The sequence below is a fragment of the Peromyscus leucopus genome, chromosome 3, assembly GCF_004664715.2.
Source record: "Peromyscus leucopus breed LL Stock chromosome 3, UCI_PerLeu_2.1, whole genome shotgun sequence".
NCBI classification, from domain to species: domain Eukaryota; kingdom Metazoa; phylum Chordata; class Mammalia; order Rodentia; family Cricetidae; genus Peromyscus; species Peromyscus leucopus.
Window position 1 is genome coordinate 17,646,554 of NC_051065.1, and position 14,449 is coordinate 17,661,002.

At 47.9% G+C, this 14,449-nt stretch overlaps 1 protein-coding gene across 8 annotated transcripts in view; it reads left to right on the forward strand.

Moving 5' to 3' along the window:
* Nucleotides 1-11,169, forward strand: part of Ica1 (islet cell autoantigen 1) — a 143,278-nt gene extending 132,109 nt beyond the window's left edge. For 5 of the 8 annotated variants that reach the window (XM_037203514.1, XM_037203515.1, XM_037203513.1 and 2 more), the window contains exons 14-15: nt 8,705-8,791; nt 10,899-11,169. In XM_037203514.1, coding sequence (XP_037059409.1) covers nt 8,705-8,791; nt 10,899-11,020 — 209 coding nt within the window. In that variant the 3' untranslated portion in view covers nt 11,021-11,169. The remainder of the gene's footprint in view (nt 1-8,704; nt 8,792-10,898) is intronic. The other 3 variants (XM_028869860.2, XM_037203516.1, XM_028869859.2) reach the window with 1 other exon arrangement.
* The last annotated feature ends 3,280 nt before the right edge of the window (nt 11,170-14,449 follow it).

Sequence of the window (14,449 nt, forward strand, 5' to 3'; positions counted from 1 at the left end):
GTTGAAAACCACCACAGCATCTTTAGCCATCAAGCAGTATGCTCTGCTTTGTTATTTAATGGCATCCTTTTGGTTGTTATAGTCTCCTCTCTTCCTATGGGCTTTCTAGCAAGACTAATGTAAAAGTTACTCGGTGACTATGGAATTTCCTTTACTTTGTGTATGGGTACCAACAGAATACCTAGAGGATTCAAAATATCAAGGGGAAAAAAAGTGTCTACATGGTTCAAAAACAAAAACAACAGCCCATTCATTGACCACCACAGCTCCAGAATCTCAATGGGAGCAGCTTTCATGCTACCCAGTGCTGCCCTGGTTCAGGGAACTTTCCAGATGCGTGTGGTATAGACACAGGAAGGCAGCTTGCAGTGGGCTTGCCAAGGTTGCACTCTGAAGGCTTCTGTCAGGCTTCCTCTCATCCCCAAAATAAGAAAGGATGAATGTTAGCCTAAATTTTTTTTTCACCGCATCTATGGTTGAATAGAAAAGCCATCTAAGCCATCTACTATGTATGAGTAGTTGTATGTAAATGATAGTTTAATGATGACTATTAAACCCTGGCCACATTGTATTAAGATGGATTCCTTTGGTTAATCAGATCGTGTCAAAACCTAAGTTCAGTAACCGATGAGGTAATTAAGGAATTAAACCAAACATGGGGAGGTGGGGCATGCTGTCATATTGGCTGGGTGGCACTGTGTAGGAGAGAGTGGAGTCCAACTTTATTTTGTAGCTGCCCTCTTCCTCCTCATACTGTAGCAGCGGCAACTCTCTCTGCAGCTCCCTGGGTTATCATCCCATATTTAAGTAAGTGGGATGTTGGTCTAGGCTTCTTATCCCAGCAGCATCTTATCTGTGGGTTGGCTCCCATCTCTGAGAGGCCAAGCTGTAAAGTCAAGTAATCCTGTGACTCCTCCTGCCATAGACAGGAAGATGATGCCAGCCTGTGCTCAAGACAGCACGTGCTGGATGCCAAGCACCATGCCCCCTCTTTACCCATGTCAGCACCCATTTAACCTGCTGCTTCCCAGGCGAGGGCTATCACCGTCGACACTTTAGAGACTAGAAAACCAAGGAAGGAAGCAGTTTGTTGGCCCAAGGTCACTCTTTTCGGTAAAGACAGGCAGACGTTGAACCTGAACCTGGGCCGCAGGCTGTCTAAGCAGCCCTTGCCTGCCACCGGGACCGTTGTGACCTCTCAGTCAATGTCTGATAGCATAGGTAGCTGTCTAGGCCCTTCAGGCATCTGCTGCCACTTGAGCAGGGCTTACAGTGATCAGCCCCGCTGTGAGTTCCCTGGTTTCACACAGGAATCGGGACACTGGGACACCAGGGTAGACGACAGGATAAATGGAGTTGCAGAGAGACAGGGTCCTTGTCCAACAAAAACGGAATGATGGTCCAGAATAGAATATTTGAAAAGGGGTCGTCAGAGAAGTCTCTAGGGATAATGTGTGAACACACCCGTGCTTGCCCTGGCTCCCTGAAAGGACTGAGGCATCTGCAGGGTCAGGAGGTCAGAGGGCAGAGGTGGAGGGCTCTGGAAGCCTCCAGTCATTAGCAATCTCCATACTTTCAGTCTTCATTTTTCTCCTTCCTCTTTTCTTCCCCCTCTTCCTTCTGCTCTCCCTTCTCTTGAATCTTCCATCTCCTAGAACGGTTTCGGTCTGCCTTCCTCTGGCCTCCTCATTCTGTCCCCCAGCACTCTGGGTGACTACAAAGGAAGGAAGCCAGTGTGCTCCCCTCTTGTCTAGTCCAAGCTGTGGGCGCCCACAACAAAAATCACATGTCTGATCAAGTCGTTTTAGAATTTTGAAGAATCCATTTTAGCTGAGATTTTGGGGTGTCTGGAGTTATTGGCTTGAGAGGAGGTAGCCTAGCTTGTTTTCCGTTGCTCTGATAGAGACCAGAATGAAAAGCATCCTGTGGACGAAAGGGTTTATTTTCTTTTACACTTGCGCTCCACAGGTAATTATTAAGGAAAGCCATGGCAGGAACTCAAACAGGAACCTAGAAGCAGAGCCATGAGGAATACTGGCTTGATCTCCCGGGTGTACACTGCTGGCCTACTCCCTTCCCTCCCTCCCTCCTTTCCTCCCTCCCTCCTTTCTTCCTGTCTTTCTTTTAGCTAATTTATTTCTTTTACATCCAACTCCATTTCCCCCTCCCTTCTCCTCCCATTCTGTCTCTCCAGCTCAATCCAGTCCTCCTCTGTTTCTGTGTAGAAAGGAGCAGACCTCCCCTGGGCATCAACAAAGCATGGCATATCAAATTGCCGTAAGACTACGCACCTCCCCTTGTATTAAGGCTGGGCCAGGAAATCCAGTGTGAGGAGTAAATAGGTTCCCAAGAGCCAGCCAAAGCGTTAGGGACAGCCCCTGCTCCCACAGTTAGGAGTCATACAGTAGACCAAGTCAGCCTGCTCTCTTATAAAACCCAGACCCATCTGCCCCAGAGTGGCACCACCCACAGTGGGCTAGGCCCCCTCTTCAACCATTAATCAAGAAAATATTCCCATAAGCATGCCCACAGGTCACTCTCATGGTGGCAATTTCTCAGCTAAGGGTCCCTCTTCCTAGGTGACTATTTTGTATTAAGTTGACAAAAATTAACCATCACATGTGGCTAGGACTTCCTGTACCCATGAAGTGATGAGAAAATTATGCCTTCCTGGGGCTTCTAAATATGAGTAGGCAAGCCAGCCAGAGAGTGCTGACCAAGCAGACACTAAAGGAAGGTTTGGAAGCCTTTTCAACGTTAAAAATTGAATTTAAAAGTAGACTCCAATACAGGAAAGATTACCAGCTGCTCAAGATAAATGCTCCAGCAGATCTTTCAGCTTTGGATTCTGCGAAGCAGAGCTGAACCTCTCCTTGGAGTCACAGAATCACAGAGCCTTGTGTTCCTGCAGGGTAGTCTTCATTTTTGCCAAGTTCTCAGATGCTATTACCATCTGGGTGGGCTTTAGGTTTGGGTTATCGAAAATAAACCTCAGGCTGAGCTCATCTCTTTCCCCTCCTGGGTTAGCCTGGTGCCAGGTAACTAACATTTCCAGTACTCGATGGAAAAAATGTCAAGGGAAAGAGAGCCGGGTGTATTTATGGCATGAACACAGCGTGGGCACTCTGCTTGGGACAGTGGGATTGTTAACTCCATCGGGGCAGCCGAACTTTCTGGGCCTGCTGAGCAACAACAAGGCAGAACCTGGAGAGCTGCAGGATCCAAACGCCTCTGGTGCTGTATAAAAGGATCCTTCAAGAGCAACTCCTCCACCCACTCTGTAGATAAGGAAATCCAGGAGCCTCAGAAGGTCATGTGCCTTGCCAAGTTCTTGCACTTTCCACCACTGTAGTGAGGGCGAAATTCTCAACTTGGTTTACAAGATCCTTTAGAACCTAGCCCCAGTTTCATGGCTGCCCACAACTCCCACACCTTTACTTAGCATGACTCAATGACAACTTTTATAGATGGTAGTGCTGAGATATGGACCAAACTGTCCTGCAACTCATTAGGTAGCCAAGGCTACCCTCAAACTTTTAGTAATCCTTGTGCCTCAGCCTCTCAGTGCTGGGATTCCAGACATGCACCACCATACTGTGAAATATATTTTCTCTTCATCCACTGGACTCCGGTCGTACTGAGCTTTAGTGCACCCAGATCTTTCCACCAACGGGGCCTTGGCACACATTCTCCTCAGAGCATGCCATCCACACCTACACATGCATAGTGCTATACTTGGCTGACTTCCCCCAAGCCTCAGTCTCAGTTCATCCACACCCCAGCAATCTGCATTAGCTCCTGCTGCTCCACACTCCCATTACACCCTGTACTTAAATCACCCTCTTACCTCACCTTATGGGAAAACTGATTTCATTTGTCTCTCCCTCAGGTTGTCATAGAAACAGGATCCACAATTGTGCTACTCACCATATTTTCAGATCATAGCTCAATGCCTAGAATTCAGTGGATGTTTAAAAGATGCTTGCTAGAAGGATGGATGGGTGCATGGGTGGGTGGCAAGCAATGAGAGAGAGAGCACCTGGCAAGTGACAGGATGCTGGGTCAAAAGGTGACAAGCCTAAGCTGTGAACTCCTTTAGATAACACTTTAGCAATTACTCCTCACACATGCTGAGGTATACAAAAATGTGAATTCAGCATAGCTCCACTGAGAGTCTGCTCTCTAGCTTTGCTATTACTCAGTTTTCCCCACAAGATCCCAGTTCATTGGTGCTGCAGTCCAGTGAGACAGGAGCCTTACAAACACCTTGCAGGTTGTGGAGTGTACCTGAGGGACTTACGGCCACCATTGCTGGGCTTTTCCGATTTTGTCCTTCATAGCCGATCCCCCACCCCTGAGGCCCCCAGGCTGAGGTAGCAACACCGCCTGGGCCTTTTGCTTTAAGTGGCGAGGGGCGTTCACAGCAAAGTGTTCTCTGGCCCATGTGCTTTGGCTCTGCTTGCTCCTCTTGCTGGGCAGTGTTAGTTCTGGCTGGCTGGTATTTCCCCATGTGTATGCGAGGGAACAGGGCTGCTCTAGCGAGTTTTTCTGTGGGTTTCTGCAAATGGGTAGCACGTTGACATATCAAAGGAGCCCAGAGCTGGAAGAGCTTGTCTGTTCCTCAGCTTGGAGCTCGCTCCTGTCTCTGCTCTTCACTACCCCTCTCTTAAAGGAATTTCTCTTGAGGTAGGGAGACATCTTTCTGGCCACACCTATGTGTTTAAAATGCCTCTGCCAACTCTCACTGACTAGGGAGCAGTTGATGGCAAATACTGGGATATTAGCAACACTAAGTTCTCTCTCAATAGCAGTTTTTCCTGACAGAAGCCAAGACATTTGAAATCTGGTTGTTGTTCCATCCATAATCACCCTCATAGCATCCTTCCCCTTAATAATTTCAGAGCTGTATAAAGGAGGCTGAAATTGCCTTAGAGATTTGTTCAATAGCTGGTATCACATCGGTGCCATTTTATCTCCCCCATACCCATATTCAAGCTGCTAGATGGATGTGAAGTCACGAGTGTGACTCTGTGTACTGGCTGTTAATTATGCATACCATGGGGAGGCGGAGTCAGGATGCATGTGTGTCTTTAAAACTGCTGTGGAACACTATCACACCATCTCAGCTCCCAAAGAGGAGATTGTGGGGCGTTTACCCACCACCCCCACAGCTTCCCAGAGTTTTCTTGAGTGCGAGCAACAGGAAATATTAGATAGAAGGATTTATAGCGGACAATCTTGCAGAGATAAACAGATAGAAAATAAAGGATAGCCTCGAGAGGGCCTGGAACCTATTCCAACGGGCCCGGACTGTCTCTGGTCCAGGGTTTTTATAGAGACGCCAAGGGGTGGAGCAAAAGACCTCCTCCCCCAGCACAGCCAAGTGCAGACCATCTCAGACACCTACACTCAGGCTCGTGGTCCTGATCATCCTCTATTCGGACCTGCTGGGTAAAGCCACGAGGAACCCCAGAATGGGCTCCCACAGGAGATGGCTTCAACTTCTTCCTCTTACATGTGTGTTCTCTGCTGTGAAGAAGCCTCCCCTCGTAGATTCTCAGCATTGCTTGTGCGGCTTCTGACTGTAGCTGAGCAATACCCAATAGTACCCAGTCACAGAGGAATTCAGCTGGATGACGTTTGTAGGCTGGGGGTAGAGTTTAGTGACACCCAGCATTTGCCTAGCATCCCCTGAAAGAAAATACATTTTTTCCTTTATAAAGAAATCTTGTATCATCATCATCATCATCATCCCTTTACGTGGTATGCTTGAAAATACAATTTAGGGTGCTGAAAAGATGGTTTAGCCACTAAGAGTAGTATTGTTCTTGCAAAGGGACTAAGCTTGGTTCCCAGCACCCACGTTAAGTAGCTCAAAACCACCTGCAACTCCAGTTCCAGGGGGATCTGATGCCTCTGGACTCCACGGCATCCACACTCACTCACACATACCCATGTACAGAAACAGTCATACACAAAATTAAAACAAGTCTTTAGGTAAAGAGAAAACACAGTTTATTTTTCTGGTACTTTTCAAATGAAACAATAATACAGATTCATTTGTAAGTTTTCAAGTCGCACGTTCCATACAGGGAGGCAAGCTCTGCCGTAGAGTGCTTCCTGCTGCCTTGAGGAACATACCCCAGTTTCATAGGACAAAAAACACAATGAGCCGAATACCCCTCTTTACTCCAGCATTCTTGATAGCCATGCTTGGGAAAGAACGCCATGCATGGTTTTGAAGTAGGAAGCATTTTCTGGTTGAGTTCCCATTATCAAATGGCACATGGGGGGGAGGGAGCCGTCGACTCCTGCACTCTCCCCACAGTTTTCCCCTCGACTTGATTCAGGTTCTCTCAGGAAGTGGCACCTCTGCGAACTCACTCAGAGAGCACAAGGAGATCCAAGAGCCTAAAGCTACAAACGTTCTTGTGGTTGTCTAGGAAGATGAGGCCCTGAAGTCGGCTCCCCTGCTTCCTAAACGGGCCCATTTCCGTGCTCAGGTCCCGCTGACCTCCTAACAAACATGTTGATCCAACCAGCCAACTGTTGCCTAAACTTACATTGGCCTCAAGGATTCCATTTCAGTCAGTCAGCTAGCTCCTCTAACCAGCTCACCGATGACGTGGGGAAAGCATCTCTAACTGGCTTACAGGTGACGTGTGTCAGGAGACAGGCTGCAGGGTTGGAGGGAACCAGACACAGGTTGCTGGTGGGCGGGTGTCATGACCATGAAGGGACTGAAGAGAAGAGGGGGACTGTTACCAAGTTAGCGTTGCCTCTCTCAGCCTTGCCTGTAACTGGTGCTGTTGGGCACACATTTGCCCCACAACTTTCACTTTCCACATTTACTTTTTTTTTTTTTTTTTTTTTTTTTTTTTTTTAATGTGATTTGGGTCTAGAAGGAAAATGGTTAAGGGCCAATTTTCTAGGAACTGGGGAGGTTTTGTTATTCTTGGATCACACCAAATACTGGTCATTTAAAGTTGTTTTATTGGAGTATAATTTACATGCCATAAAATTCACTAGCTGTAAGAGAACAGGTCAAGGATTTCTCGTAAATTCAGATGGCGAAGTTGGAATTCCAGCATCCCAGAAGGCTCCTGTGACACCTGAAGCGTCTGATTGTATGTGAATCATGCTGACTGTGTGTTTAAGTACCGTTTCAAGGAATAGCAATGGCGTTCAAAACCGTTTCTGGTTCCCACTGTCTTATACTGAGGCAGTGGGTCGCAGGCCGTCCATCTCATTCCTTGTCAGGCTTCATTATTAAGTCTGTGTACTGCCCGTCTGAAATGAAGCACACCTAGCTAGTGAGTATGAGACCATCTGGACTGCCAAGTACATCGTTGCCGTCTCTTATGATAACACACCAAGAGTATGTGTCTTGCCATTTAAGGGGGGGGGGGTTAAATACTTCCTCTTAATTCAAGAATCACATATCCGAACCTCCACTGTGTGCCCGTGTCCTAAATGATACAAAAATGAATAATACATGACCCATGGCTTCAAGGGTTCATGACTCCTGAATGTGGCAAAAACAAGCTAATAAAAATAGCATAATTCTATAATTGAGACCACTGGAAAGTGTGGACATTAGAATAGCAGGATAAACAAATGGTGTTCAATCATCATGTAATTTTTATAGCATATAAAGAGTGATACTCTCGTGCTGGAAACTGTTCCCTGACCAATCTGAACTCTGCAATCTAAACACAGTCTCTCTTGAGGACTTTGCTGGAGACTAAATTATTCCTTACAAAGAAATACAAAACACTGTGAGCAAGACCATCTCAGTAAAAGGAAGAGTTTTAGGCATAATGATCCTCATAGTGATGCCGTTTGAAGGTCAACATTTTAATGTGGGCTTAATCAGGAAACACCTACCTCCCCTGTGTTAAGTATTTTGGAGTGTTCAGAAGGAAAACTTTCATGACTCTTTCAAGAGATAAGACTTTGAACACAAAGAACTAAAACAGAGATTCAAATATATATATATATATATACATACATACATACATATATATGTATATGTTGTGGGGAATGGGACTTGCTTCCCTAAAGCAAGAGTGCTGAAAGCCTCTATCCTGCAGGAGGGCACAAGGGTATAATGCTGAGTTACACAAGCCAGATGACATTGTAAGGTATGGCATAAAGTTAACCCCACATGAGCTCTCTCCACTCATCTATTTGGGATGGACTGCTATTAATTTAACAGTATTATTTCAACTTCTCAATGTACAGGAAATAGATGCACACTACTTTCTTGGTAGAGATGTGTGGTTACGAGTTCTATTGCTATGTTCGTTCAATTTTAAGCCTTCCTTATTTGTGACAGGAAAACATGATTCTTGGTTTTCTGATGTTTTTGGTGTGGTGATGAAATCGCCATACTCGACAAGAAAGTGGGTATAAAACAAAAAAAGGCAAAACAGTGCTCTGATACTAGCAACTTCTTGGTTACTTTTCAAAGTCCACTGTCTTCCTTAATTTCCCACGCATTTCAACTGGATATGGTCCAGTGCTTCTCCTGTTCCCCCCAAGTTTTCCCAGTCTGAGGAAGAGGAGAGAAAGGTCTTGTCACATCATCCTCTGCCGCCTTGCTGGCAGCCACCGTGGGTTAGAACCATATGTACGCTCAGCAGCCGGTGGGGTGGTGGGACGGTGCCTGCTAGATCTAATGTCCTTTGGTTTTGAATATTAGGCTGGTCAGAGAGCAATGTCAGTCCTCATACTCCATGGCCAGCACCACAGACAAGCAATTCAAATGACAGCAGCGCTGCACTGAAAGGTAAAGCAGTCCTCCCCCTCCCGTGCCAGCTGTCCTCCTTCCCAGCAGCCCCCTCACTCTTCCTGTATTTCATCACTAGTGTGCATCTGCACCTCTAGAGCTCAAGTGCAGGGCTGCGGGATGAGGCGTTAGGCATGATCCTAGAAATGACCTTCTGACTTTTTTTCCTGGCTTACTGCCCTCCGTCACCGCTCCCCTCATAGGACTCCTCTAATGCAGGGGGGGCAATCCAATAGGTATATCTCGGTGCGATCCTTGAGATGATAAGCTGAAAATAGCAAAGCAGGAAAGACCACTGTGGGTTTGCTGGCTTTAAAAATACCATTGTTCACCACATAAGGAATAGAGTTAGAGTGCCTCGGGAAGGGCGGGCCGTCTGAGCTGTCAAAAGAGGTCCTTTCAAGTGTGTGAGATCTGCTCTCTTTTGGGACAGGCCCCTGAAGTGAGCATCTGCTGGACAGAAGATCTCATGTGTATTCCCAGCTCTATCTCTGTGCCTTTGGTCCTCACCCCCTCTCCCTTTGACCATAGGACATTAGAGGAAACGTCTGTCCCATTATCATCAGAGAGTGTTCCCATGGGGTTCTTTTAAGTGCTGTGCAAATAATTTGCACCTGGTTTTACTCCTAGCAGAGACCTGGGGATCTGAGGGTTGCCTTCAAGTGCAATCACCTGCCTTAGCTTCTAACTGCAAGGCTGTGATCACTCTCTGGGGACCTTCTCAGACCTTTGCAAGAGGTCAGGAGAAAGGGGAAGTAAGTGTGTAGCCTATTTTCACTGGAGATAGCGTTAAGATATCTTGATATTCTCTATCAAGAATTGAGATAAACTAATCCTTCTTGATCAGTCTCGCCCCATACACTATCCTCACATGACCTCCAACATGATGAGTTGTGATTCTCTCCAGTCCACGGGTTGTGAGGGCTAACCACATAGAATTCAATTAAGGTTACCTGTGGTAACAACCTAGTCAGAGAACTATTCTGACTACTAGTCCCGCCATTACTAGCTGTTCCTATGTGTACTACTCGTCATATCTCAAATCTGATGACATAATTCATACATTGATTCTGTCATTACAGAATAATGTACCTATTGGGTATTATGATTAGAAATAAGGAGATGAACCCAAAGTATAAAGTGCTTCATTAACTATCTTCAGTGTCGTTTTAAAGAATCAAAGATGGTTTTTTATGTGACTCTGATCCCATTCTGTCCCTTCACTCTAGGTCAGTCTTGAGACTCTTTCCAGCCAGATGGCAAGCACATTCTTAGCTGCTCCCTGCTAGAAGGGCACCCTATTAGAGACATTTATTCATACTTCTGACACCTCCACCTGTTGGAGAGGGGGTGGGGGGAGCCCAGACTCCTGAGCCAGTGAAGTAGATGCTCACATGGAATGATTTATATGGGAGAGTCCCAGCTTGTTTATAAATCACTTGCATGAAACACTCTTGGAAATTCTCTCCTCATCTGGAAGACACTTCGGCTGTCTAACCCCGGTATTCGGGAAGTCAGGGCGGGTGCTTTGGTGAAAGCAGTGGAGTGAAGGGCTCCAGTGAGGGGGTGAAGGGATTTCAAGCCTGCAAAGGGAGGGAGAAGCACCCCAAGGGCCTTTTGCCTCTGCCAGGAAAAGGTGGAGAAGGCAATGACCGGAATGGCAGAGAGGCTGGCCATGGGTATGACCTCCTCTGGGCCTGGGCCTTCGAAGGAGGAAAAGGGAAACACCAGATTGCTCCTGACCCAGGGGACTTGAAGGGATCCCTCCAGCAGACACTGGAAAGCACCTTGCTTCTTCAGCCATTCAGTGTGATTTCTGAAATAGCCATGCTGTTTCCTGGTTGAGGCGAAAAGACGGCGTGGACGGTGTTGAGCAGCTCACAGAGCTGTGGCTGGAGGTGTAACTACAGGTGTGCTTCGTTAACTTAGAGAGAACACAGCTCCTCCTTCATGGGCCCTCAGGCCACAGTTTTAGAGTGTCAGCCAGTCAGGGGTCATGGAATTTCCTAACTGTTAGACACCAAGGGTCATGGGCTGCCTGAGCCCAGCAAGGCAGGGGTGGTCCTTGAGAAGGTAGTTTTGTTCACGTTTCTTCTTCTTTCCCCAGAGCCTGCCAAGGCTGCCTCGGACCTGACTGCCTGGTTCAGCCTCTTTGCTGACCTCGACCCCTTATCAAATCCTGATGCTGTTGGGAAAACCGATAAAGAACACGAATTGCTCAATGCATGAGTCTGCAACCTTCACCAGGGAGCCCTCGGGCCACTCCACAGCACCTCATCCAAGGCTTGCAGAAGTCTGACGTGCTCAGTATGCTGTTTTAATATTTACGTGCCATTTTAATAAAACGAGAGGGTCAAGGCCCTGTTTCTATCGGTATAGATGTTTAGTCACTTGGCTTGTCTGTTCTCCGTGTGCAGTGGACGATGGCGGCGGCCGCAGGAGCAGTCAGCAGGCCACTGCTTGCTCTTGTAGACACCCCATCAGAAGCATTGCTGTGTCCGTACACCGTGGTGCAGTCCAAGTCTAACTTACACACCTGAATGTGGGCTCACACAATGTGTCCTCGGGGGCAGCGGGAGGCTGACAGTGTTTTGTGCTTACTTGTGTCCCATCGCCCTCAGAAGGGGCTTCAGGAAGATCTCTTCATCCTGTTCTGCATACCACCTTTCACTGAGCTCTGGTGAAGATCCGTCCAGACAACCAAAGACACACAGAGACGCCCACCACACTTGACTGTGGCCGTGGACCACACTGGCAGAGGAGTTGGGCTTCTTTCTGGTCCGTGCCTTTTCTGTGCTGCACATATATGTACATTCTAATGTCTCCTCTCATGGTCTTCCTAGCTGAACTCAAAAGCGTGTATTCCAGGAGCTGCTTGCAGCGTTTTCTTTAATAGCAAAACTTAAACATTAAACCGAGAACATCATTTGATACACAAGTTCAAGTCATGGATTCTATGCTAGGAGACCCTGCTGTGTGCTAGGAGGGGCAGTGTGGATGGTGGGATAGAGGAGGGAGGTGGGCCCCATAGGCAGTTCTGAAGCCATCCCCAAATAAGACAGCCAGGTTATATGGGCTGCACGGGATTTTTGTAGGATCAGGAAACAGCAGTAATGACAGATTTCTGTGTGGGCACATGAACAGCTCAGTGATACTGATAGAGTATCACTAACCCTAGAGTTGGCACTTACCCTCCTGGTCACAGGTTACCTGCCGTGTCAGGGTCCCACACATTCCCTCAAGTTCACGTACACTATGGCAATGCACTTAAGGTCCTGTGTGGGATGAGTGATGGTCCAGGGGAAAGGTTCTCGGTGCTAGGCCAGGCCAGTGGCTTCTTCCAGGCCCTGTTGCCCATCTCAGAGAAGGCTTTCTGGGCCACCTGCAGAAACACAGGAGCACCTCATCAAAGGGCTTGACCACAGCTCTAAAATATGCTCTGAGGGCTGGAGACACAGACTGTTAGAGGTGGCTTCTTGGGATAGGAAAGCTAACGGTCTGGGAGCCAGGTGGGGCCTTAGCTCAGGTTTCGTTTCTGGCTTTGCTGCCCCATGTGCAGGCTGTCAGGGCATCATTACTAGAATCTTCTCTAGCAGACTTCTCAGCTCTGCATTAATGTATTTTGAAGTTGCCAAGAAACAAAATCAGAACCCCACCTCATACTCCTCTAAACATTGGTGTGGTGCCATCTCCCTAATCCACCATCTCAGGGCCTGTTTGCCACGTGGGAGACCACGACAACTCTTCCCAGTCCTCAAGAGCTTCCTGAGAGCTCACCTCCATCACTGGAATGCCTCTAGGTGCACCTTCAATAAACCAAGGACTGAGCCCTACTGTCTCCCTGCAAGTCTGCCTCCTCCCTACCTCTGCCTCTCTCCTTTAGCCATGCCAGGATGGTGCCCAACTAAGCCTGGCCAGGTCTGTGCTTTAGGCGCATGCCATTAGATGCTGCCACCCTAGAGATCAAGACCCTATTCAAAATCTGCCTCCATGCAGCCCGCACCCTAGAGTCGCCTTGGGAGCAAGGGATTAAAGATGGCCGGATCAAGTTGTTCTATGTGGAGTGAGGACTAAGGGTCCTAGTTTCACCCTGGGCCACCTTTGTTTGGCCATAAAACACCCCAGAAGTCCCAATGAGGAGCTGAACCTGGAGGGCCCGTCTGCTCCATCCAGGCGGTGGGAGGGCAAGGGAGGTGGAGTTCTGTTTTGAACAGGTTACTTTAAACAGTAGGAGGCTGCATTTTAAAACTGATCAGTGAGTAGAGGAAAGAGGCTCATGGTAGTTGGATAAGCTTCGCCCCCAGGAGAAGGAAAGGGTTGCTCATGACGGCATTTTCTCCCTGAGTTTTCTTTCTATTTTCTTTGTGAAAAGGAAAGAAAAGAAAAAGACTCCATCTCCTTTCCCATCTGCAGTCCACTTGGGCAGCCTCTTGATCCCCTTGGAGAGGCGTGTTTTGATCCTGCTCACACAAAGCCCCTCGACCACCTCTCCTGTTCAAGGAGAGGCAGCTGCTGCTGGGTTGCCTTGTCGGTGGCCTGTGCACCGCCTGGCCGCGGCGCTTCCTCGGAGACCCAGCTCGAGCCGCCCTCCCTAACTGCGACACTAAACCTGCTCCTGACATGAAGAAGGCAATGTGTCTTTACCCTCTTCGCCCACAGTCTCGCTTCTCCGTGTCCATCTCCCCTCCGGCAGCCAGCCTGAGCCACGGTTACACTGGAGCTTGAGACAAAGATAGGAAGCCTCTTCATCAGGCTTCCTTTGGTTTTCCTGCTGTTTCTGATGGTTTCAGTATGACCCTGGCCCCCCTCCCCTTCCCCCAGCGAACAGATAAAGAAGAAACTCACACTGGAAGGAGGGGCTGGGAATGATTCTCTTTGTGCCTGCCTTCTTTTCCCAACTGACACCAGCCCTGGCTCTGGATTCGCTTTACAGATTCATTCCCCTCCAATTGTAATTTTAGAAATGTCAAGTTGATTTTGAGTTCTGGGTGAGTGAGAAAAGCACCCATCAGCCTCAGAATTAGAAATCACTGATTTAGAAAGAGCCAGCACTTTTTTTTTTTTTGGTTGGTTGGTTGCTGGAAGTTTTCGCTTGTGAAAAGTGTGTTCTGCTTGAAGCTAGCAAACCCTGGGTGTGAAGGAGAGGCAAATCCATTGTGCTTTAGCCAATTTCTATAACTGGTTTGGGGCCAGGGCTGAGGGCCCTGAAGGTACTTTGTGAGGCCCTGCCCCTACCAGATGACACCTACCAAGCCCTTCCTGGCTTCTGCCCACTCCTGGAGTCAGCTTGAGTTCCGCTTTTAGGAGATGCTGCACCAAGACCCAACCCCAGAGCCCAGAGTCTCTGGCAAGGGCTCATGGCTAAATACTAACACTGTTTGATTTTGCCAATATATCGGAGCTGCACCAGGCTTTGTGATCAACTAGTGTCCCCCACAAAGGACACAGTTAATCCTCTGCTTCCTGCTTTGATTGGAGGCAGCTTCCGGCCCTCTGACTGGCACTCTGTGTGTAGTGATGTCTGTCGGTAGGTCTCTTCAGCTTGGTTGGAAGATAGATTCCAGCTTGGAGGCAAATCCAAATGACTGACCATGGCTGCCAAGAATTCTGCACTGGGAAGCTTCTAGAAAATGAGCAATGTTTACTAGAACCCATCTC